This window comes from Aspergillus brunneoviolaceus, assembly GCF_003184695.1.
Source record: "Aspergillus brunneoviolaceus CBS 621.78 unplaced genomic scaffold BO95scaffold_6, whole genome shotgun sequence".
Lineage (NCBI taxonomy): Eukaryota > Fungi > Ascomycota > Eurotiomycetes > Eurotiales > Aspergillaceae > Aspergillus > Aspergillus brunneoviolaceus.
In genome coordinates this window covers 252,312-271,818 of record NW_020290736.1, presented here as the reverse complement: position 1 = coordinate 271,818, position 19,507 = coordinate 252,312, and the positions used below count along the sequence as shown (strand labels likewise).

The following is a 19,507-nucleotide window of genomic DNA, read 5'->3' as shown; positions in this document are numbered from 1 at the left end:
ATATTGATGATTGCTAGGTAATGATTCAGCTTCGTTGCATGAATGGTAAAGATGTTATCATGTTTCTATAAGAATACTGACAGTGCCGCTTGCGGAGTAGTTAGTGCTCGATCAGAAGACGCGCCCTTGATCATGTGAACGTCGTCCGACGAAACCCTCTCCGATTACTGACACCAGCACAGCTTTTGTATCCAGCAAAAGGCTACACGATGCTAAAAATGCTAGAAATATCATCCACGTGTGTAATGTCGCGACTGCCACTCACTCACTTTGCTGATCCATGGCAGCCTGGCCCGCACCACTAGACTTTCCGTGCCCGGGCACTGGCACCACCAGTCAACCCTGTCTCGATTCGGTTATCGTGCCCACTGGACATAGCAGCCACAACCAGATGGGGCACCGAAGCTGGTGCCTGGGTTATAGGTCGCACAGCTACGCGGGCACTAGGCATCCTGCCGTCTTTCCGATATGTGGCCAGGTAGAACAACACGAACAAAACCAGGTACGAGCTGATCACCACGTCTCCGGTGACTGTGGCCAACACGCTGCCCACACATGAGCCATACTGAGGGAAGTATACAAAGAAAGAGCCGTAGGAGATAAAGCCTGCGGGGTCATGCTGGTCAGCACCATTGTCCTACCTGAACAGCGTTGAAGGGTACAGGACGAACCCAGCGCAATCACAAATTGGAGGATTTGGCCCCGAGTGATCCATGCTTTCCAGCAGATGTGAGTTCCTCGTGCGGCCTGGAAATAGTACCAGTACATGATGACATGGACAGCTAGGTTCAGTGTGATCACAACCCACGAGATCGCCGTAGTCCCAACCAACTGAGTGTAGCATAGGAAGACGGTTGCGCCGTGATGGTAGCAATGCAGGAACGCTGGATAAGGCCAGGTCAGAGTGGACCTCTGGCTATGTGGAGTAGACGGCTATGCTCACTGAGAGGCTTCTTCATCAGAAACAAGTAGACCGTGTCCAGGAGCTCGAAGTACTTAGTTAGGTAATTCAACTGTCTCGACGCATTAGCACACCGGGAAAGATGACGAACTGGGTCGGGCATACATAATATAGTACAACCATGGGCTTGGTCCAACCACCCTCGAGATCACAGATGGCGCAGTGCAATCCATTCCTCGCGATTGTCGGTACTATCTGTTCCAGAAAAAGTGCCAGAAGAATGGCACTGATGATGCTGAGGAAGAAGTTGTGCAAAAGAAAAAGCCCCTTTAATTGCAATGGCTTTCGATTGCTCATAAAACTTCGTCCTCCCAAAACAACCGTATAATATAGGATAAGAACAGTTGAGGTTTCCTTCAGCGTAGAAAGAGGTGTCTTGCCCTCAATGAATCGGAAACTGTTGGCTGGATACCCCACAGCAGCCTCGAAGGCTCTGTTGAACCAGGGCCACAAATCAATGCCATAAGAGCGGTCAAGCGAAGGAATGGGCAAGGTATGAACGGAGGAGGTCGAGTCCATTCCTGCTGCTATCCTACTACTGGAGATTCGGCTCAACTCTGGCTGGGAGGGGGAAGGGCATGAAAGTTCTGATAAAGAGATGCGACTAAGATAAAAGAACGGGGTTTCCTGAGAAAGATATAAGCGAGCAATCTTTTTGAGTGGTGATCAAGACATGGATGCTGGCTGGACTGTTGTGCAACAAGCAAATAATCCGATGGGGCGTGCAGTTGTTGGGATTCGAGGTTCATGTGACTTTGATGCCTTCCTAATTGAGGACCTTCTTTCCTTCTCTTGTCCAGAACTGAGCTTCAGAAGTTTCTAAGTGGCTGACAGCGCCGGAGGCTACTCTGGAGAAGACATGGTTTGTGTTCTGCTTTGAACTTGAAGGCCGTTCAATGATAGCAGTTTCCAACACCGGAGATGATATTCTGCATCCTTGCAGCACTCCATTCACCGGCGAGGCAGCCGAATTCTGGGAGAGTTCTGATTGATACTTGATCTTTGACAAACAGTTTCGCTCTGGAGAGAGAGTGCTATTGCTGATTTGACCAATCACTTCGAGGCGAGATACTTGCGAGGTAAGATTTGGTACACTGGTTATCAGGAAACTTGCTCTACGCGTCTTTTGAAATGAAGAAACAGTAACACTGACTTGATTTCTACAGACGACTTAGCATAGCACACTGAGTATTGCAGCTATTCAACAGTGTATCTTTTTCATCAGGTCACCTTCTCTCACTGCATTCATTCTCCTAACCCTACAACTGGCACCCTCTCCCTGCAATACCCTCGCTTTCTCATCTCTCATTTCCCCACTGCATCTGGTCCGCTACAATTCTGGACTTGCCCAAGTCGATCTGAGCTCAAAATGTCGCTTACTGTGGCCGAGGCAAAACGCCGCTGGCAGAACGCAGAAACAGGTCCACTTCTTCTCCTACCGCCTCTACTCGAATACTAATTCCATGATGTAGAGATCCATCGGACATTCAACGCAGAAGATGTGGATGAGTACGATCAACAAGAAACTGCGGTACTGCTAGAAGTGGTACGGCCCCTGGAGCCGGTGAACGCCCATGTCGTGACGACCGAGAGGAAAGATTGGCAAGACTAAGTGGCGGACGACTACAACCGATGCTTTGCGGATGCTTCTATATTGTATCGCCGGGGAGTGGAAGTTGATCCTTGCACTCAATGCTCGGTCTCAGCCACATTTCGACGCTGTATCATCGCGCCATCGTTTCGAGGACGTGCATTGTTTGCTGCTGCGTGTGCGAATTGTATCATAGACGGCATAGGTGAACATTGCTGTTACTACAAGGCGTTCAAATTTCAGAATGGCATAGAGTGGGGCGCACCTATCTCGGAGTGAGTATCTATCCCAAGTGCAGGAGTACCGAATAACATATTCCAGGGAAGTTCGAGGGTATGGTGGCCTGCGTGAAGCAATCCAAGCTACTGGACACGACGGTCTTTGGTTTGCTCACGAAGATGCTGAGGCGGCAAACCTTCGACTAGCTGATTCATCTCTGCAATCCGGCCAGAATCGTGTCGTGCCAGACGAAGCGCAGAGTGCCATGGCTATCGTGTCCTCGAATGGCAATTCTGCACCATGGGCTATTGCTAGCGAGCAATGGAATGATCTATCTGCGCTAAAGAAGATCCGCACTGACTTGAAGCAACATGTTCGGGCCGTCAAGAATCGGATTCGACAGCTCAGATCTCTTCAAGCATCGAAGCGCACCGAAATCTCCGATCACCAATCCGGGGCTGTCTAGATGAATCGTGCGGTGGAACAAAAGGCGCGACGTACGCGAGGACGTTGATGTATTAAAATGAACTTTGAGGTGCCACTCTATGCCTCTTGCTTACGTGGTTGAAAGTTCTGGGATTCATCATCGGAGGCTGACTGCTCATTGGCGAGATAATACACCGATATTCTTGCAGAGTGACGATAGTGAGGTCAATACAAGAGATACCTGCTGCAGGAGTTTGATCGATAGAGTACTCCGTATTGTTTGTGTTTGTTGTTGTGGTGGAGATAAGTCAGCGGTGAGTGAGCGGACCACGTGACCGGACGTGGACACACACCGTCAGTCTGCGACTCTGCGTCCACGGTGCCTCCCACCCACACCTTCCCTTCAGTTCAGTGTCTCTTTATATGGAGCCAGCCGTGCTCCTAACAACCTTGAAGGCTGCTGATACCTCCAAACCAGAAAGCCTAACTCAATTCATTCCCCCGATCTTGAAAATCGAAAATCCCCAAAACTTGTTTTCGGCACAAGGGATAGTTTTCAAGGTTCCACGTGCGACCCCAGATTCCAGTACGTTCCCGCCGCCGCCGGCCCCTTCTTTGCCTATTTCGTGTTGTTGTTGTCTGGTGTGTGTCTTGGGCGGGTGAAGTAGTGTGTTGTGAGTGAGTGAGTGTTGGGAAGATCCCGCCCGAACATGAACTCTCCCCACCCCCCCCCTGATAATCCACCCCTGGTTACGCTATATCCACGCACAAAACCCCCTCGGCTGCTCATCATCGTGGGGACATTCCTTCCACGCACTCGCTTCGGTCGAGGAAGCGCAGTACTTCAATACTTCGATTGTTCTCATGTTCCCCGACAGCCCTTCACTACTTCTATGAGGCCATAGCCATATGAATGCTTTGGATAAGACTGATGGGCGATGCCAGACATCCACCACCACCTCACCTGTCACCATGGCAGATCCCACTGATCTGAACCTGGATGCGCCGAGCGACCTTCAAGATATCCCGGAGATGTCCATGCAATTGCTCCCGCCGCCGGAAGGAACGTATCCCGACAAGTAAGTACATCCTCCTTTCTGCTTTCTCCCCTTTCCAGCCAGCGGCAAATCACTCACATTGGTGCAACCCGCCTCCCCCAGGGCGACTTTACTGGCAGCCGTGTCGGCCCACGGCAAAGCACATGGGTACAACATCGTAGTCAAGTCGTCGAGTACGCCGACGGAAAAGAAACCGGGGCGGACTGCCAAGGTCTGGCTGCGGTGTGATCGCGGTGGCCATTACCGTCCACGGAATGGTCTCACGGAGGAGACCAGGAAGCGACGGCGGACGTCGCGGCTGATGGATTGCCCGTTTATGCTAGTTGCAGCTGGAACTCCTGGCATTTGGACGTTGACGGTGCTGAACCCCACGCACAACCACGGCCCGATTGTCGAAAAACCCCGACAGCTCCCTCACCACAAGGTCCGCAAGGGTCAGATCGCGGCGGTGCCGTACGATTGGCCGCACGATGCCACCCTGACCCCCTATACCACGGCGTTAGTAATCATCGACATGCAAAAGGACTGTGCGTATATATTATCTTGTCTGCTTAGTGGGTCTTTTCGGAACTAACCTATGTCTATGCGACGCAGTCTGTTCGCCGGGTGGATACATGGAGTACCAGGGCTATGACATCTCCGCGAATCAGGCGCTGATTCCGAAACTTCAGCATCTGCTGAATACTTTCCGGGCGGCGGGGTTTCCCATCTACCACACCCGAGAAGGTGCGTACGGCAAACGAATGTCCACAGTCCATCCCTGTCAATCATCCCGGTCCACTGACTTTCCAATCAGGCCATCGCCCTGATCTGTCGACGCTGTCTAGCAGAGAGACCTACCGATCTCGGAATAATGCCTCCGGACTGGGGATCGGCTCGCCGGGTCCGCTGGGCCGTCTCCTGATCCGCGGGGAAGTCGGCCACGACACAGTGGACGAACTGTATCCGATCCCCGGGGAGCCCGTGATCGACAAACCCGGGAAGGGCGCGTTCGCGCATACGGATTTCGAGCTTATCCTTCGAAACCGTGGGATCAAGAACCTGGTGATCGCCGGGGTGACGACCGACGTGTGCGTGGCGACGACCATGCGTGAGGCCAACGACCGCGGCTTTGACTGTGTGGTTCTCGAGGATGGCACGGCGGCCAGCGAGCCCTCGCTGCATGTGAGCACGATCGAGTCGGTGAAGATGGAGGGGGGGATCTTTGGGGCGGTCACCAAGCTGGAGGATGTAGTACATGCGGTGGAGAACTTCAAGGCTGTGACTGTGAAGAAGCTGGCTCCGCAGATGGCCGTTTAGCTTTGCTTTTTGAGCCGATGTTCTGGACTTCATTTGATGGTTTTCTTGAGACTCAGCCGAGTTCGGATTTAGAGGAGTTGTTTGGGTACTTTAGTATGATTGCTGGCAATAACGACGAATACGACCATGATTAACGATGCACAGCGGTCATCGATTGAAGTCACTAGTAAGCAGAGAAACTAAAAAGAGATATACATGGCAAACAAGCCCTGGTATCATCAAGCAGAAAGCAACAAAACCCAACGCCAACACCAGTATACCTACACCCTCACCCAACACACACCCAATCCCTCCACCTCTATCACCCCTTGACCCAACCCCAATTCCCCATCCCAATTCCCCCTCCCCCTTTATAAAACCCCCCCAGAAAATCACAACCACTTCCTCCCCGCCGCCGTAACCCTAGACCGAAACACGGCACTCCGAATCTCCATTCCCTGCCGATAGAACGGATTCATGACCGTCTTCACGTAATTCTCATACACCTCGGTCATGAACTGGCGCACGGCCTCCTCCGTCTGGGGACTGGTCGGGTTGGCGGCGATGGAGCTGGCCGAGGCGCGCGACGACGAGCCCGCCGAGAACGAGCCGCCCAGGATCGACGACCCGCCTATCCCGCCGCCGCTGCCGCTGCCGCCCGTCGCATTCGGACCCGACGCGTTGGGCAGCTGGGGCGGCTGGTGCAGCAGCAGGAACCGGGCGCCGGACGGGGCGAGGAAGGCGGAGATGTAGGCCGAGGCGGGCGGGTAGGTGTCGATGTGTTTGAGGTACCTGTTTCCCGCCCGGCGATCAGAATGGTTAGTTGGGTTTTTTGGGGGGGGGGGAGGTAAGGCTGGGGCATGGCTGACATATTCCCATTCATCCACTGCGCCTCCTCGACCATATCCAGACTCGAGTGGATGATGAACTGGTTCATGTACTGGGCTGTGTCCGGGAAGCGGAAGCGGGCGATGCCATCGCCGCCGGATTTGGAGGTGCCGAAGGCGATGTTGAAGAGGGGGACGTCGGTGGGCGAGAGAATGGTGAAGTAGTAGGACATTTTTGATGCTTTCCAGCCCCTGAAGCTGTGGAGGGGATGTAAGTAAGTGGAACGAAACGAAGATGTTGATTACCGGGGAAGACACACGCCGCTGCGGCACCGCGCCAGTCAGGGAGGGACGGGGACAGCAAGCGGAGGAGGGGATAATCACGTGGTGATAAGACAGACCGAACACGTGACTCGCATCATCGATATCGATATCCATCATCAAATCAACTGTTTCCTCTTCCCTGTACTGCACATCAACTTACCAGACAAAAGACAATGCCACCCTTCGGCATCAATCTCGCCAACAAATCCAAAGCCAGCGGCGGTGGCGGCCGCGGCCGCCCCCCACCAGGCCACCAAGCGCCCAACAAGCGCAAGAAAACCATCTTCGACGATCCGGACTCCTCCGACGAGGACACCACCGCGCCCGCGAACAAGAAACCCAGCGCGATCGAAATCACCACCCTCGGCGGCCTAGACGAGATTCCCACCCCAGCGCCAGCCCCCAAACCCACCGACACAGACCCGCATCCCCCCAAACGCAAACCAACCCTCACCAATTCGAAACCCCCGTCAACCATAAAACCCCTCTCCAAAACCTCGATTTTCGCCAACGACTCCGACCCGGACGATGATGCCACCGCCGAACCAACAACGAAAACGACAACGACATACGGGCTCACCACCAAACCACCCACCAAAACCAAAACCCCAACCCACACAGGAAACGAATACACCAACCTCTCCGCCCTGCACAGCAGCCGCCAGCACCACCGCAGCGCCGAATCCCTCGACCCGAGCATCTACTCCTACGACAGCATCTACGACACCCTGCACGCCAAACCGCCCGCCCCCAAAACTGCAGGAAACCCCGATGATTCCCAGGGGCAAGTCCCCAAATACATGACCGCCCTGCTCCGCAGCGCCGAGATCCGCAAACGGGACCAGCTCCGCGCCCGGGACCGGCAGCTCGCCAAGGAGCGCGAGGCCGAGGGGGACGAGTTCGCCGACAAGGAGAAGTTCGTGACGGCCGCGTACAAGGCGCAGCAGGCGGAGATGCGGCGGATCGAGGAGGAGGAGGCTGCCCGGGAGGCAAAGGAGGAGGAGGACCGCCGCAAAAATGGGGGCAAGGGGATGGTCGGGTTCTATCGGGAGATGTTGGCGCGCGGGGAGGAGCAGCATGCTGCTGTTGTTAGGGCTGCCGCGGAAGCGGCTGCGGCTGTAAAGGAAGGGGGTGCTGCTGCAGCTGCAGCAGGGGAAGGTGAGAAGAGTGGGGAGGAGAAGGACGACAAGCAAAAGTCGGAGGCGCAGGTGGCGGCCGAGTTGAATGCGCGGGGCGCGCACATTGCCGTCAACGATGACGGGCAGGTCGTGGATAAGAGGCAGCTGTTGTCGGCCGGGCTGAATGTCGCGCCGAAGCCGAAGGTGGCGCCGCAACTTGATCCCAAGGCCGGGGCAAGAGTGGGTGGACCGGCGACGTCGAGGTTCGGCGCGAATAGAGCAGGGGCGGATCGCGGCGGCCAGCGCGCCAGACAGACGGAGATGATCGCGGCGCAGTTGGAGGAGCGGGCGCGGCAGGAGGAGGAGGCCGAGGCGGCGCGGCAGAAGGAGATCGCCGAACGCAGTCGGAGCCTGAAGACTCAGGGTGACGTCTCGAGTGCGCGGGAGAGATATCTGGCCCGGAAGAAGGAGCGCGAGGCGGCGGCGGCGGCGGCTGCCAAGGGGAAAGCCTCCTAGCACATTTTTGCTGTACTATACTCCAGGCGCTGTTATATAGTGGCTAGTGGCTAGTGATTCCCTATAAACTGTACGATAATATGAGAGCGAATTGTGAATCTGCCGGTAATGCTATATATGTATTCCCCAGGTAAACAGATACAATCACAAAACAATCAATCCAATCCGTCATGACAGCCCGGAACCCGATTTCGTCACGTCATTTCACAACATCACAAAAAGCAAAAAGTCACTCCGCTGGAACAATGCTATCTCTTGAAGTAATTCTGTCTAGTGTAACCCTTATAAAACAACAATGCAGTTTTTGTTCTGGCCTAATCATACCCGAGAATCAACGCCAACCGACGATGCACGATGTATCATGCCGTGAGCGCAAAGCTGAGGCCCATTAGGACCATCCCTCCAATCGCGAACCCCGTGCACATGCCCCGATGATGGGTCAAAGTCAACCCTTCACTGAACAGCTGCAGCGCCACCGAGGTCATGACGCCCGCGGTGGCGGCGAACATGCCCCCGTACACGCCCCACGACGGACCGGCCGTCCCATCGTCCCCGTTGGCGCGCCGGGCGCCCCAGATCCAGAGGGCGGCGAGGCCCGCGCCCGCCGGTTGGCTGATGCCGCCCAGCAGACTGGACCAGAACATGGCCCAGCCGCGCGAGTGCAGGGCCAGGTAGAGGGGTAGGGCCATCGCGAACCCCTCGCTGATGTTGTGGATGAAGAGCGCCAGGAAGACGGTCAATCCCAACGTCGGGCTCGCGTGGTTGGTCGCATACGTGATGAAGCCCTCCGGCAGCTTGTGCAGGGCGATGGCGACGGAGGTCTGGAGCCCGATGGACAGGAATGCGTTTTGCGGGACGTGGTGGTGATGTTGCGGCGTCTCTGCGACAGGAAGCTTGTGAGGTGAGTCTTCCGACGGCTCGCACTGATCGTCCAACAGGCCCGTGTGCGATGAGGAGGAACTGGTCTCGTGGTGAGGGTGGTGGTGGTGATGGTGGGGCGACTCGTGCACGCGAGGTAGACCCGATTCGAGATCGCTGGGCTGGGTCGCATCTCCGTGGACGGTGATGCTGCGAGACTGATTGAGAGGTGGACGAACCAGGTCACTGCCTACATCCGAGATCGAGGGAGTCGGCAAGAGTGTCTTGGTACATTCATGGCCACACGCCTGCGAAAACCCGAAACAAGGCCCGTTCTCGTCGCACTGGGCTTTGACGCCCACCATCCGGCTGAAGCGCCGCGTCAGACGATCCCGCAATGATTCCCGCCGCTGGAGAGGCACTTGGGCGCGAGCATTCGCCTCGGGGAGGGTCATGGTCGCCGGGGAGGACTTGAGGGCCCGTGACAGAAGGGGGGTGCGCTCGTTCCACGTGTTCGACTCATCATGATGGTGTCCGTTGGGCTCGTGGTGGTGATCGAGCTTCGGATGCGGTTCGTGGGAATGAGCGCAATCGACGACATGGGAGGGGATGTACCGGTGCAGCAAGGCGGATGCGAAGCGAATGACGACGACACCGGCGAGGAAGAGTCCAATGAGCACATACGCAGAGCTAGAGGGAGACCAGCCGGCGCGGATGAGGTAGTTATGCGATGTAGGAAGCATGCTATAGAGAGACGTGAAAAGCTATGACCATTAGTCACGACCATAACGAAAAGGGGCAAGGGCGGCAATACCATTACACCTGCACTCAGGCAGAGCGATGCTGATAAGAATGCATTGTTGTGGACTATCTGAAAGTCCTTTCGCCGTGTTAACTGCCGCAATACTATGTCGACGCAGATGACGGACGACCCCAGGACGCAGGCTAAAGGCAATCAATCAGCATGGAAGGCGAATTTTGGAGATGGGTTTGAGATTAAACTTACCCGCGCCAGAGACGGCACTCATGACCCAGCCCCGGAGGTCATTGCTGGCAGCCATGATGCGGGGGGATGGGAAAGAGCCTGAGGGGAGAGAGAGGGAAGGGAGATCGACAGGAAGATGGAGACAGAAGTGGAGGAAGAGATGAGGAGATCCCAGAGTAGGTACCCGGGGGGAAAATTGGTAAAGCAAAGGAAATGAATGGGGGGGCTGTGGATTGCGGAGAGCGGGCGGAATGGAATGGCTAAATAATGCATGATATCATGTCACGCGCTCTCCCGATTAGATAAGGTCTGGGGACCTTGGAAGCCCTACTTCTGACATTCCCCTTGCAATCCACTGCATTCAGAATAAAAATAGAACTTATGTACAATTGATTTCAATATCTGGATAAATATGCATTCACCTTCTGTAGTATAAGTGATTGACATTCCGCTCCTTTGTACATGCAATGTCATTAGTAGACCAATTGGTCTTTCTCTCAGTGGTATTGTGTCTCTACTGCAGCATGATAATTCACAGTAGAGTAAGAATGACAGAATACTTGTTAAAGACTTGCATAACCTGCCATCATAGTACTATCAATTCTGGTTAGAATGCTTTACAAACTAACATCGTACAAAATATTCAACCGTGAGTGTGCTTGCATCAAGGCAAGTATTAAGGTAGAACAACAAATGGTTTAGGAATAGGAGATTACAGGATTTACTAAAAGAATCATACATCCCTGGACAATAGTGTAATGGATGGATAGAGAAAATAATAAGCAAAGGCTTGTCGAGATGGTACCTGACATGTCTATCATACTAGTACTAGTTGATCTACCAGTCCAAGCTACTAAGATCTTGCGGCTGCCGCCGGTGCTGATGTCTATAAGCAGACCAAGCTCAGAACAAGACAAAAAGAGGGCGTTCACGACTCTGTGGTGAGAAATATAGCGATGCTTGTAACTCAACGATAACGCTTAGAGCAAGATATGACACCTCCGGAGTCAGTGTCAAAGCCAAAGAGCCCTATATAATAGTAGAGAAACAGATGCTGGAAACGTGTATGCTCAGACGTAGTACTGCCAAGGTCCAAAAATAGGATAATAGTAAAAGAATCTTAGGACATCCTTACATCCACCAATTATACTTTGCAACACCACCAGAGAATCAATTCTTATTGCCCAAGCCCTCACTTGTCACTATTTCGACTACTGCTCTGCAACTCTTAGTTCTGCCCCGTAAGACCATTCATTGTATTGCCCGTCTAGCCTCCCGCGGCTGCTCCACTTAGCTCGTTCAATTCGTCACTAACCTGCAACGCTCTGTTCGGTCAGCGTCCGGTTTCACCTTGCTATTACTTTCTCAGCCACAAAGCTGTTGTAAGGCTGAAGGGAGATCTCATCCTTGTTTCACTTTGAGATAAGGCTGGTTTCAAGTCAAGGAAATAAAACATGGTGGTCTTTTCCCCATTCCATTGTTCCTCTCCATTTAGGCAACGGTACGAGTACGAGTACGAAAGTGGGTCGGACTGTGCACATAGTCTAGGAATACACCTTCACCACCCAAATAAAAACGGTATAGAGATTGATATACACACCGGCACATTCATACATCTTAGAACACTCTCAAACGAAAGAGTGACTCCCCGAACTGCAGTTCCATGTCATTCCACCCAAATATAGGTACCATAACTCCATGTGATCACCAACAAAAAACATCAGAAAGAATCATCAAGCAAAACAGATTTCCGTTCGCTGTAAAAAGAAATCAAGAAAAATCCCCAGAGCAATCTATCAACCGGAAAGATATCAAGATGACAACGCTCCCCGATCCAGATGCATATAACCATTCCCGGGGCTGGCAGCGCCGGCACTTGGGGGCACCAACAACAGCGCCCCAGGGTGCTCGCTAGCCTTATGGATGCGCTTCTTCTCCAACCACATAACAACCCCCGCGCCCGCGGCAACCGAACAAGCCAGGCCCACGAACAGGCCCGTCGTCCAACTAGGCCGATGGAACCGGTCCATCGCCCACATGCACACGGCCAGACAGACCTGAAAGACGGAGTTGAGGAAGTTACCCCAGACCACCACATCCATTTTCCACAGCGGGGTGGGGGTGCAGTGAGCTTCTGTTGCAGCAGCAGCAGCTGCTGCTGGGGCCGCCGCCCCCGCAGTCGCCTTCTCCTCGTCTTCATATACGGGGACCGCCGACCCACAAAACCACTTGCCATGGATCTCCGCAAGCCGGGCCAGTCCCCCTTGACGAGTGCGCGACGAGCGACCGAGACGCCACAGACACCACAGGTACAGATCCCAAATCCGCCAGGGCGCCAGGCCAAACCCGGTGACGCAGAAGAGGGCGTTGAGGATCTGTGAGTCGATCTCGATCCAGATGCGGCGCGCCGAGTACGGGGCGTCGCAGCTGGGGTGGCACATCGCCGGCGCCGCATTGCACAGCAGCAGGAAGAGCATGCCACCCCAGGCGACCACGTTCAGGCCGTAGATGGTGATGCAGAAGCCCAGCGGGGTGACGGCCCAGCGTAGGAATACTTGGATGGCGGTGAGCCATGTTGTTTTGTTCGGTGGATGCGTTCCGTTGTCATTGTCGTCGTCGACTTGGATTGAGGTGATCATTTGCTCTTTCACGCTCTTTCTAGTAGCTGAATCTGGGTGTGTAGTTGGCAGGGGAGAGGTGAGGGAGAGAGATGACCATATGTTTAAAGGCCTTGGAGGAGAGGAAAAGTCGGTTAGATTGACCAAAGGACCGCTGATTTAATGATCAAGTCATTCTCCGAGCATGAGAGAAAAGGCGGATTTGAAATACACACGCAAGACGTGGGCCAGGTGCGACATTACGTCTGTACGATGCGCAACCAGCCAAGAAAAGTTTTGCCTTTCCTGTCATCCATAATAGGCAATAAGTTGGGTGTCCGTCTGAGCCCAGGTTCCTCAGCGGGGCCGGACGCTGCGCCGGGAGTACCTTATTCTGCAATCAAGTGGCAATCACAGTGGAGGGAATCAGATTCTGACTGAGACTGGGATTCTACCCCGTGCACCTATATTTAGGGGAATCCTTTCTTTCGGTTTTTACCATACCAAGGCATCTAGTCGTAGGAGCGACACGTGTTTGACGCACTGATGGAACTTCATTTTCCGAAAATCAGTCGTCACTCTTTACTCAAGAACCTTACAGTCAGATACTTTCGGCCTAGAAAGATTACAAGTCAACATCTCTAGCCAAGCCACGGTTTGACCAGTAATGTTATGAGTCTAATCTAGGCAAACACAGTTGAAACTGTCCCGTCTAGAACTGGGGTTTCCGAGAGCAGAGAATCCGGCTAACTGCTTCGAGTAATCGGTACGAGACCCGGAACAAAAATGCTCTCACGGACATCGGACGAAACCCTATCCAGAGAAGGTAACCTCATAAGATTTCTATTTACAAGGAATGACGAAAAGCAGAAGCGCTACAACAAACTGTATCAATTAACAAAAAGAGATTTCGAGTAATAAATGTGCGCGTGAAAATAACAAACCGAGCGAGACCCAAGAATGTAACCATTAAAAACACGACCGACCACTTTAACAATCACATCCGCGGATCCAGCATCTCGACCTGATCCGAGTCCATCTTGCCGTACGGTTGGCGGCTGGACAGAATGCGACTTGGGTGGATAATGTTGAAAAGAACACACACCAACAACATTAGCACCGCATCGAAGATGTAGAGGTAGATCTCATGCTGCTGCAACACTCCCGTGGACCCTTGCACATATTCCACCACACGGTAGATCGATCGAACCATGATCAGAACACTGGCAACATATAGGACCCGCATGTAGGTGTACCATGGGGGATTGCTGATGGAGAGGGAGGTCGGAGTCGGGGAAGCGGTCATACGGCGATGGAAAACTATGGAGACGAGGATAAAGAAGCCGAAGAAAACCAGCTGGACGATGAGACCAATCACGATAATCCGATTGCCCAGGGAAACACTGCTGGCCGAGTTCGCGCTCGCCATCATGCCGCCACCTCCGCTCTGGATGAAGAAAGAGAGCACGTCTCCCGTCACGAAGATCTTGGTCAACCAGTTCGGTCGGATAAGCGAGCGCGAATCCCCATGGACCAGGCGGATGATGCGCCCCAGCAGCATGTAGATGGAGGCGGAGAAGAGGGAGGGGGCGAGGAGGAGCAGCAGCTCCTGACCGACATATGGCATCACCGTCCAATTCGGGGTCTGTTTGGCACTGTACCACCGCGCAACATAGCCAAATGCTTCGACTAGAGAGAAATGGAATAGTTCAGCATATCAGCCAAGTCCCGGCGATGATACTGGCAGAGAAAGAGATCAGGAGAACTCACAGAAACCACCGATGATAAAGGGTGTAAAGTACCAGGTCCGCCTGCGGATCATTTGGAACAGATGCAGCACAGAGGTTGCGGCGAATACTCCAGCAAAGACTATGGCCGCGCCCACGGAAGGATTATAATCATAGAGCTTGTAGCCACTCGACATGATGGGTGTAGAGAGGTGGTGTAGTGTAGGGGTGTCAGATGCATGGGAGCCCAGCAGGATATGTACTGTACTGCAATCGACTCAGTTGAGACTACATCAGAGTCTCAGAAAGACCCTTTTGTCATAGTGGGCGATCACCCATGAGCTATTATTGTTAGATGTGAAACTACAGGCATCTCAGGGTTGGTGGACATCCATTTTGGGGCAAGGGTACGAATACGAGTGGATCGTGCCTAGTCCGGGTACAAAAACGAGCGAACTCCTCTGTAAAAACGTTACTAGATCATTTGAGTTATGTAGGGTGGAGACTCATACCTACCGTACAACCTCTTTCTGATTACCATCCATGCATCCTTCCCTAGACTCTAAGAGGGTAAAAAACTATTAGTGGTGATGATCAGCGACCATCCAGCCCTAGAACGAAGAATTGAAACTTTGTGGGGTATATGCCATCCCCAACTTTGTTAAGTGGCGATTCCTAGCATTTCCGCAGCATTGGGCTGGTTTGATCGCTAGCCGTCCCTTTAGCTTCTCAAGGAGGTCTGATCCACACAGCTTTCTGCTCTCTTAGCAATTGAACCAGTTGTGTTGCAATGCCTTCTTACTCGAGAGCACGTCGCAATTTGCCCCTGTAATTCTCCTTTTACTCAGAATGTTCTACCATAATTTGATGTGAGATCCAGTGTATAGAATCGGCTTCGTGGGTACTGGCTGGTGCAATGGTGATGGCTTTCAGCCCGCACTGCTGGGGAATAACGCTGGCACTTCGATGGGGCCAACGAGTTGGAAACCGCATAACTACCGCTCAGGCAGATGCTAGTGCAGTATGAAGTTGGAGTTGGAGATGTTTTCGAGTCTCCAATGAACGAAGTGTGTGTCAAAACTTATGCAGTGGGAGATCACTGAACTGAACTTGTGACTGAGCCCGTAAGCTATTCATCTTCGAGATGTTATCATACTTGTAGCATCGACTACTAGAATGAATGTACCTTGTCTGTGGACGGAGAGACATCCTCTGACCAGCTCAGCTTTGAGTATCACATCCCAAAAGAGTCGAAATAAGGCTGTTGACCGAAGACTTCTTGATTGGCGGAGCGGCGCTTGACGGACAAAGACCCACATAGTGCCTAGTGTTCTCAGCCAAAACAGCTGTCTGAAATCTGGTCACTGGACTCATATCTTCAACTACTTTCTGAACAGTCGTACCGGGTTGTATAGTTTGACTTTGAGCAGGTTCAAGTTGTTCGACAGCGGCTTGCCAATTCTCTGTAGGGTCCTACGCCTCTAGTGGCCACAAGTCAACATTGATCCAAGAATCTAATTTCCCCAGTAAGTGACTCCTCGAATGCAATCAGGACAATAGAGAATGAAGACTCGCTACTGCAAAGAGCTTACAATGAGAACGCAATTCTGAGTAGACACAGACACAGAGCCAAAAACTCTGATCTCAGGCTCATCTACTTAGCGTGGCACAGCCATGGTCATGAAGAAGGCATCGATATTGAACATTTGACATCACTATATGGACTTTGGCAAGTAAGCCGATAACCACAGTTGTAGCGGCTCAGTAGGAGTTTGTCGGTATGAGGGATATGATTGACTTTTGGACTTATCCTCCGATTCGTTCTCCGAGTTGATGGTGGCGAGCTGAATGCACTGAGTCGGGGGTTGATCAGAGCTTATATCAACACCAACGAACAGGGAATATTCGAATTCAGCTGGCACAAAATGGCCTCAAATGAGTCGGAATTTCCATCAGGCTCTCAGCTGCGAAGGAGTACAAGAGTGGTACAAATGCCACAGCTTCCGCGACATCGCCAGTAACTTTACCAATCCTAGCAGTGAAGTAGAGATACCAAGCCGAGAAACAAGTACCAAGTAAGCACATTGGCATCAAGAAACTTGAAAGTACTCCTCAAGGCGTCACAATGGAGATGGGGAAGTTGTACAGTAGAAGTCAAGGAGGGAAGGAGAGTAAACGGACACTGGCCGAGTGACGTATTACAGGCCCGTCACATGATGGAGGCTTTGAAGTAAACAGGTGCAGGAAAACCCCAGCTTCACCTTGTTGTAGCTACACAAGAATTTCGTGTCAGCAGAACTTGAGCTGAGATCACTGTACGCGTTATCTTCTTGTCTACAATTATAAAGCACCTCCCATCTCTCCGATCGACCTGAAGAAAGGGTCATCAACATCCACTCTTCCTTAAAAACTACCGTGATTCGATTGAGGTACGCTCACAAAACAACCAACCAAGCAAACAAGTCCACTTGGAAAAAACCTGCCACCATGCTTCCATCTACCCTCCCTATCAGAAGTCTTCTAATCCTCCTTCTCATCTCCATAAGCTCCGCCATGTCTCTCACCCGCTATTCCAAACCCGTGCCCTCTGGGGCTATAGTGGCCGAGACCCGCGAGCAGCTCAACCAGATCACCTTCGAGAATCAATACACGCTTCTACACGAGGAGGACGGTGGCTACATGCTGAAGCAGACCGAAGACGGGACTGTGGTGGCTGTAGCCGGTGACGCTCTCTGCGCGGAACTCGACAAGGTCTTTGCCGACCTCGACGCCAGGGAGGCTGCAGAGAAGAACCAGGAGCATCAGCAAGGTGGGGACTCCAGCACCGGCGGCTCTGGCAACGGTGAAACGCGGCGATCTGCGAATGACATCCAGGCGGACGATAGGCTGAATGCTTGTGCTCATCGCAGATGCTTCAACTCGGTGATTTGTATAACTTATAGAGACTGTCATATCTGCTCATCTCGGAATGTGTGTATTTGAGGCACAAAATGTTTGGTATGATGTGCTTGATGTGTTGATAGTTGAGTGGTCGGCGATGGTATAGTGTGGATAACAAGGGTTGGAGGATAGGGCGAGGAAGGGTAAGGGGACAGTGGGGGACAAATTGTTCTCCTGTTGATGGCGCTCTCGTGCCACTGAGTGTTATTAGCAGTTTGGACAGGCAAGGAGATCTCCGAAGCAGTCAGCAAGGACAGTCTTTACAAGCAGTTGAAAGTTATGACAACCTTCATTTCTGGTCCTGGTACCATTTCGTAAACTTACTCATGGAAGACAGGAAGATCAGTTCTGGTCCCGAAAACTGTAATTCCCCCAGAATATACGGCCTTTCACCACGACATCCTCTATAAGCTTCACTGGTTGGACATTTCCTTTTCATCACAGAATTACTTCGCCAACTTGATGACGTTGGCGTGACCCAGGCTGGCGAGGAAAGTGAGAAGCAGGTAGAAACAGAGAAGATGCCAGCATATGAAAGCCTAGAATGGATAGAAGGAGCCATAGGGTGCGAAATAAACTGGTCTATACGTGACTTTGGTTACTGGAACCTCCAAGGAGGCCTAAGCAATCTGGACGAATCCCTGGTTCTGAAAAAGTGTCATAACTAGCAACAACTAGGCAGATCCAGACTTCATTATAACTGGGAAATTTTTAAATTGGTTCGAATCGATGCAACCTCAAATTCAAGGCATCTTGTGTAAACGTAATGTATGTAGACATAGCCCTGAGAATACTATCAATCTTATCTTATAGCTGCTCCTCACGACAACATTCGTTGCTTACCCACGCGCTTCCAGGTCCAATAAGCGCTTCGAGGAAGCTCTTCAAGGTGCTCACAGAACAGATTGAATGTCTCCTCGGTCATAGTTTTAGAGCATTCGCCAGCCATGCCGAAGCAATGAAGGGTGTCGCTATACTTGGCATAAGGCAGTGTGAAAACATTCTCCAGATTCGGGAGGTGCTGGTGCAAGACGAAGAACGCTTGATAAGGCGTGATGACTCCGACCAAAATAGCCTGCTCCGCCAAATCTCTGAATGCGGCGAAGAACCCGTCAAAGGATCTATAATCGAAAGGGTCCATGCGGATAGTTGACCACCAGAGATTAGTGGCTGTCTCCAGGCTAACACGGCTCACAACGTCCCTGACAGTGTTGATGAAGTCTTCGGGAAGTCGTGGCTGGCGGCTAACGAAAATGGGGTCTTCGTAAATGGTAGGCGAGGTGTGAAGGTGCAGCCAAGAGAAGATCACGTTTGCCTGTTGTTTCCAGTAGATGTAGTCATCGTCATCGGGTGCAGGTCTCGGAGCGCTGGGATCGATGTAGTCCTCCAGCTGCCATGTCTCCAGTGCTCTATGGACGTCGTCGAGCCATTGGCCAAAGTTGCTATAGTCGCGGAGTTTTTCGATGGCGGGGAGCATTTGGTGCACCTCGTCTTGCTGAGTAGGAGAGAGTTCTTCGGAGACTTTAAGTCTCTTGGGCGGTGGGAGCAGGTCAGTCATACTGTCTACTGCGAATTATTGATTATAGCTGCCACTGCCGGAGGAAGTTGTTGTGAGGAAGTTGACTTGAGATGTGGCGATAGAAAGCGTCGCATTTTGTAGCCTTTCTACCACAATGGACTTGATTGCATCCAACCATAATGTCTATATGTGCCAAAGGTAGTCACATCGCTGAAAGAATATTAGTGTTGCTGTTATTTGAAACCAATTACACCTGTTTCGGAACATACGTGCAAAAGAGGGTGTGTCATCTGCGTGCTGCTGTGTCAGCCGACCTGACCTTGCAGAGCAGGCAAGTGGCCATTGCTGTCTTTGAGTTCATTTAAGCGGACTGTTTTCCACAGTCAAGATACTTAAGACAAAGACAAGAAAGATCGAAACAATGAAAATGTTGCTGAAATAGAAGCTGAAATCCTTTGAATGTTGATTGTTGTTTCTTTATACTTCAAATCATCTGATAGTCGCGCTCTGATTGGCCTACCGCGGATGGGGCTGCGATCGGGACTGTTTTGGAGATCCGATTT

At 52.2% G+C, this 19,507-nt stretch overlaps 10 protein-coding genes across 10 annotated transcripts; 4 read left to right on the top strand and 6 right to left on the bottom strand.

The window, feature by feature from the left end:
• Positions 1 to 61: 61 nt before the first annotated feature.
• Positions 62 to 1,644, bottom strand: BO95DRAFT_380586 (elongation of very long chain fatty acids protein). Its single transcript, XM_025583342.1, has 4 exons — positions 1,067 to 1,644; positions 944 to 1,013; positions 663 to 884; positions 62 to 606 (listed from the first exon to the last, which is right to left on the bottom strand). Exons 1-4 carry the CDS (start codon positions 1,478 to 1,480, stop codon positions 302 to 304), a joined length of 1,011 nt encoding a protein of 336 aa, XP_025446580.1. The 5' UTR covers positions 1,481 to 1,644; the 3' UTR covers positions 62 to 301.
• A 686-nt stretch (positions 1,645 to 2,330) lies between these two features.
• On the top strand, positions 2,331 to 3,237 carry BO95DRAFT_459566 (uncharacterized protein; the record flags this gene model as incomplete). Its single annotated transcript, XM_025588664.1, has 3 exons — positions 2,331 to 2,382; positions 2,434 to 2,470; positions 2,874 to 3,237. The coding sequence occupies 3 exons, from the start codon at positions 2,331 to 2,333 to the stop codon at positions 3,235 to 3,237; spliced, it is 453 nt and encodes a 150-aa protein (XP_025446579.1).
• A 932-nt stretch (positions 3,238 to 4,169) lies between these two features.
• On the top strand, positions 4,170 to 5,554 carry BO95DRAFT_353333 (cysteine hydrolase family protein; the record flags this gene model as incomplete). Its single annotated transcript, XM_025582176.1, has 4 exons — positions 4,170 to 4,276; positions 4,319 to 4,782; positions 4,850 to 4,981; positions 5,052 to 5,554. 4 exons carry the CDS (start codon positions 4,170 to 4,172, stop codon positions 5,552 to 5,554), a joined length of 1,206 nt encoding a protein of 401 aa, XP_025446578.1.
• Positions 5,555 to 5,916: 362 nt separating this feature from the next.
• On the bottom strand, positions 5,917 to 6,676 carry BO95DRAFT_511041 (TRAPP subunit TRS20). The gene is made up of 2 exons (XM_025591403.1): positions 6,403 to 6,676; positions 5,917 to 6,325 (listed from the first exon to the last, which is right to left on the bottom strand). Exons 1-2 carry the CDS (start codon positions 6,591 to 6,593, stop codon positions 5,926 to 5,928), a joined length of 591 nt encoding a protein of 196 aa, XP_025446577.1. The 5' UTR covers positions 6,594 to 6,676; the 3' UTR covers positions 5,917 to 5,925.
• A 172-nt stretch (positions 6,677 to 6,848) lies between these two features.
• Positions 6,849 to 8,407, top strand: BO95DRAFT_438788 (splicing regulator NSRP1-like domain-containing protein). The gene has a single exon (XM_025585600.1). The coding sequence runs from the start codon at positions 6,858 to 6,860 to the stop codon at positions 8,316 to 8,318; it is 1,461 nt and encodes a 486-aa protein (XP_025446576.1). The 5' UTR covers positions 6,849 to 6,857; the 3' UTR covers positions 8,319 to 8,407.
• Positions 8,404 to 10,383, bottom strand: BO95DRAFT_470600 (Zn(2+) transporter ZRT3). The gene is made up of 3 exons (XM_025589531.1): positions 10,183 to 10,383; positions 9,991 to 10,121; positions 8,404 to 9,940 (listed from the first exon to the last, which is right to left on the bottom strand). Exons 1-3 carry the CDS (start codon positions 10,235 to 10,237, stop codon positions 8,678 to 8,680), a joined length of 1,449 nt encoding a protein of 482 aa, XP_025446575.1. The 5' UTR covers positions 10,238 to 10,383; the 3' UTR covers positions 8,404 to 8,677.
• Positions 10,384 to 11,972: 1,589 nt separating this feature from the next.
• On the bottom strand, positions 11,973 to 12,800 carry BO95DRAFT_353067 (DUF2985 domain-containing protein; the record flags this gene model as incomplete). Its single annotated transcript, XM_025582165.1, has 1 exon — positions 11,973 to 12,800. The coding sequence occupies one exon, from the start codon at positions 12,798 to 12,800 to the stop codon at positions 11,973 to 11,975; it is 828 nt and encodes a 275-aa protein (XP_025446574.1).
• An 867-nt stretch (positions 12,801 to 13,667) lies between these two features.
• BO95DRAFT_503176 (RTA1 domain-containing protein) lies at positions 13,668 to 14,682 on the bottom strand (the record flags this gene model as incomplete). Its single annotated transcript, XM_025591080.1, has 2 exons — positions 13,668 to 14,447; positions 14,529 to 14,682. The coding sequence occupies 2 exons, from the start codon at positions 14,680 to 14,682 to the stop codon at positions 13,756 to 13,758; spliced, it is 846 nt and encodes a 281-aa protein (XP_025446573.1). The 3' UTR covers positions 13,668 to 13,755.
• Positions 14,683 to 16,814: 2,132 nt separating this feature from the next.
• BO95DRAFT_438786 (uncharacterized protein) lies at positions 16,815 to 17,650 on the top strand. The gene has a single exon (XM_025585599.1). The coding sequence runs from the start codon at positions 16,973 to 16,975 to the stop codon at positions 17,465 to 17,467; it is 495 nt and encodes a 164-aa protein (XP_025446572.1). The 5' UTR covers positions 16,815 to 16,972; the 3' UTR covers positions 17,468 to 17,650.
• Positions 17,651 to 18,215: 565 nt separating this feature from the next.
• Positions 18,216 to 19,193, bottom strand: BO95DRAFT_220493 (uncharacterized protein). The gene has a single exon (XM_025581194.1). The coding sequence runs from the start codon at positions 18,981 to 18,983 to the stop codon at positions 18,246 to 18,248; it is 738 nt and encodes a 245-aa protein (XP_025446571.1). The 5' UTR covers positions 18,984 to 19,193; the 3' UTR covers positions 18,216 to 18,245.
• Positions 19,194 to 19,507: the final 314 nt, after the last annotated feature.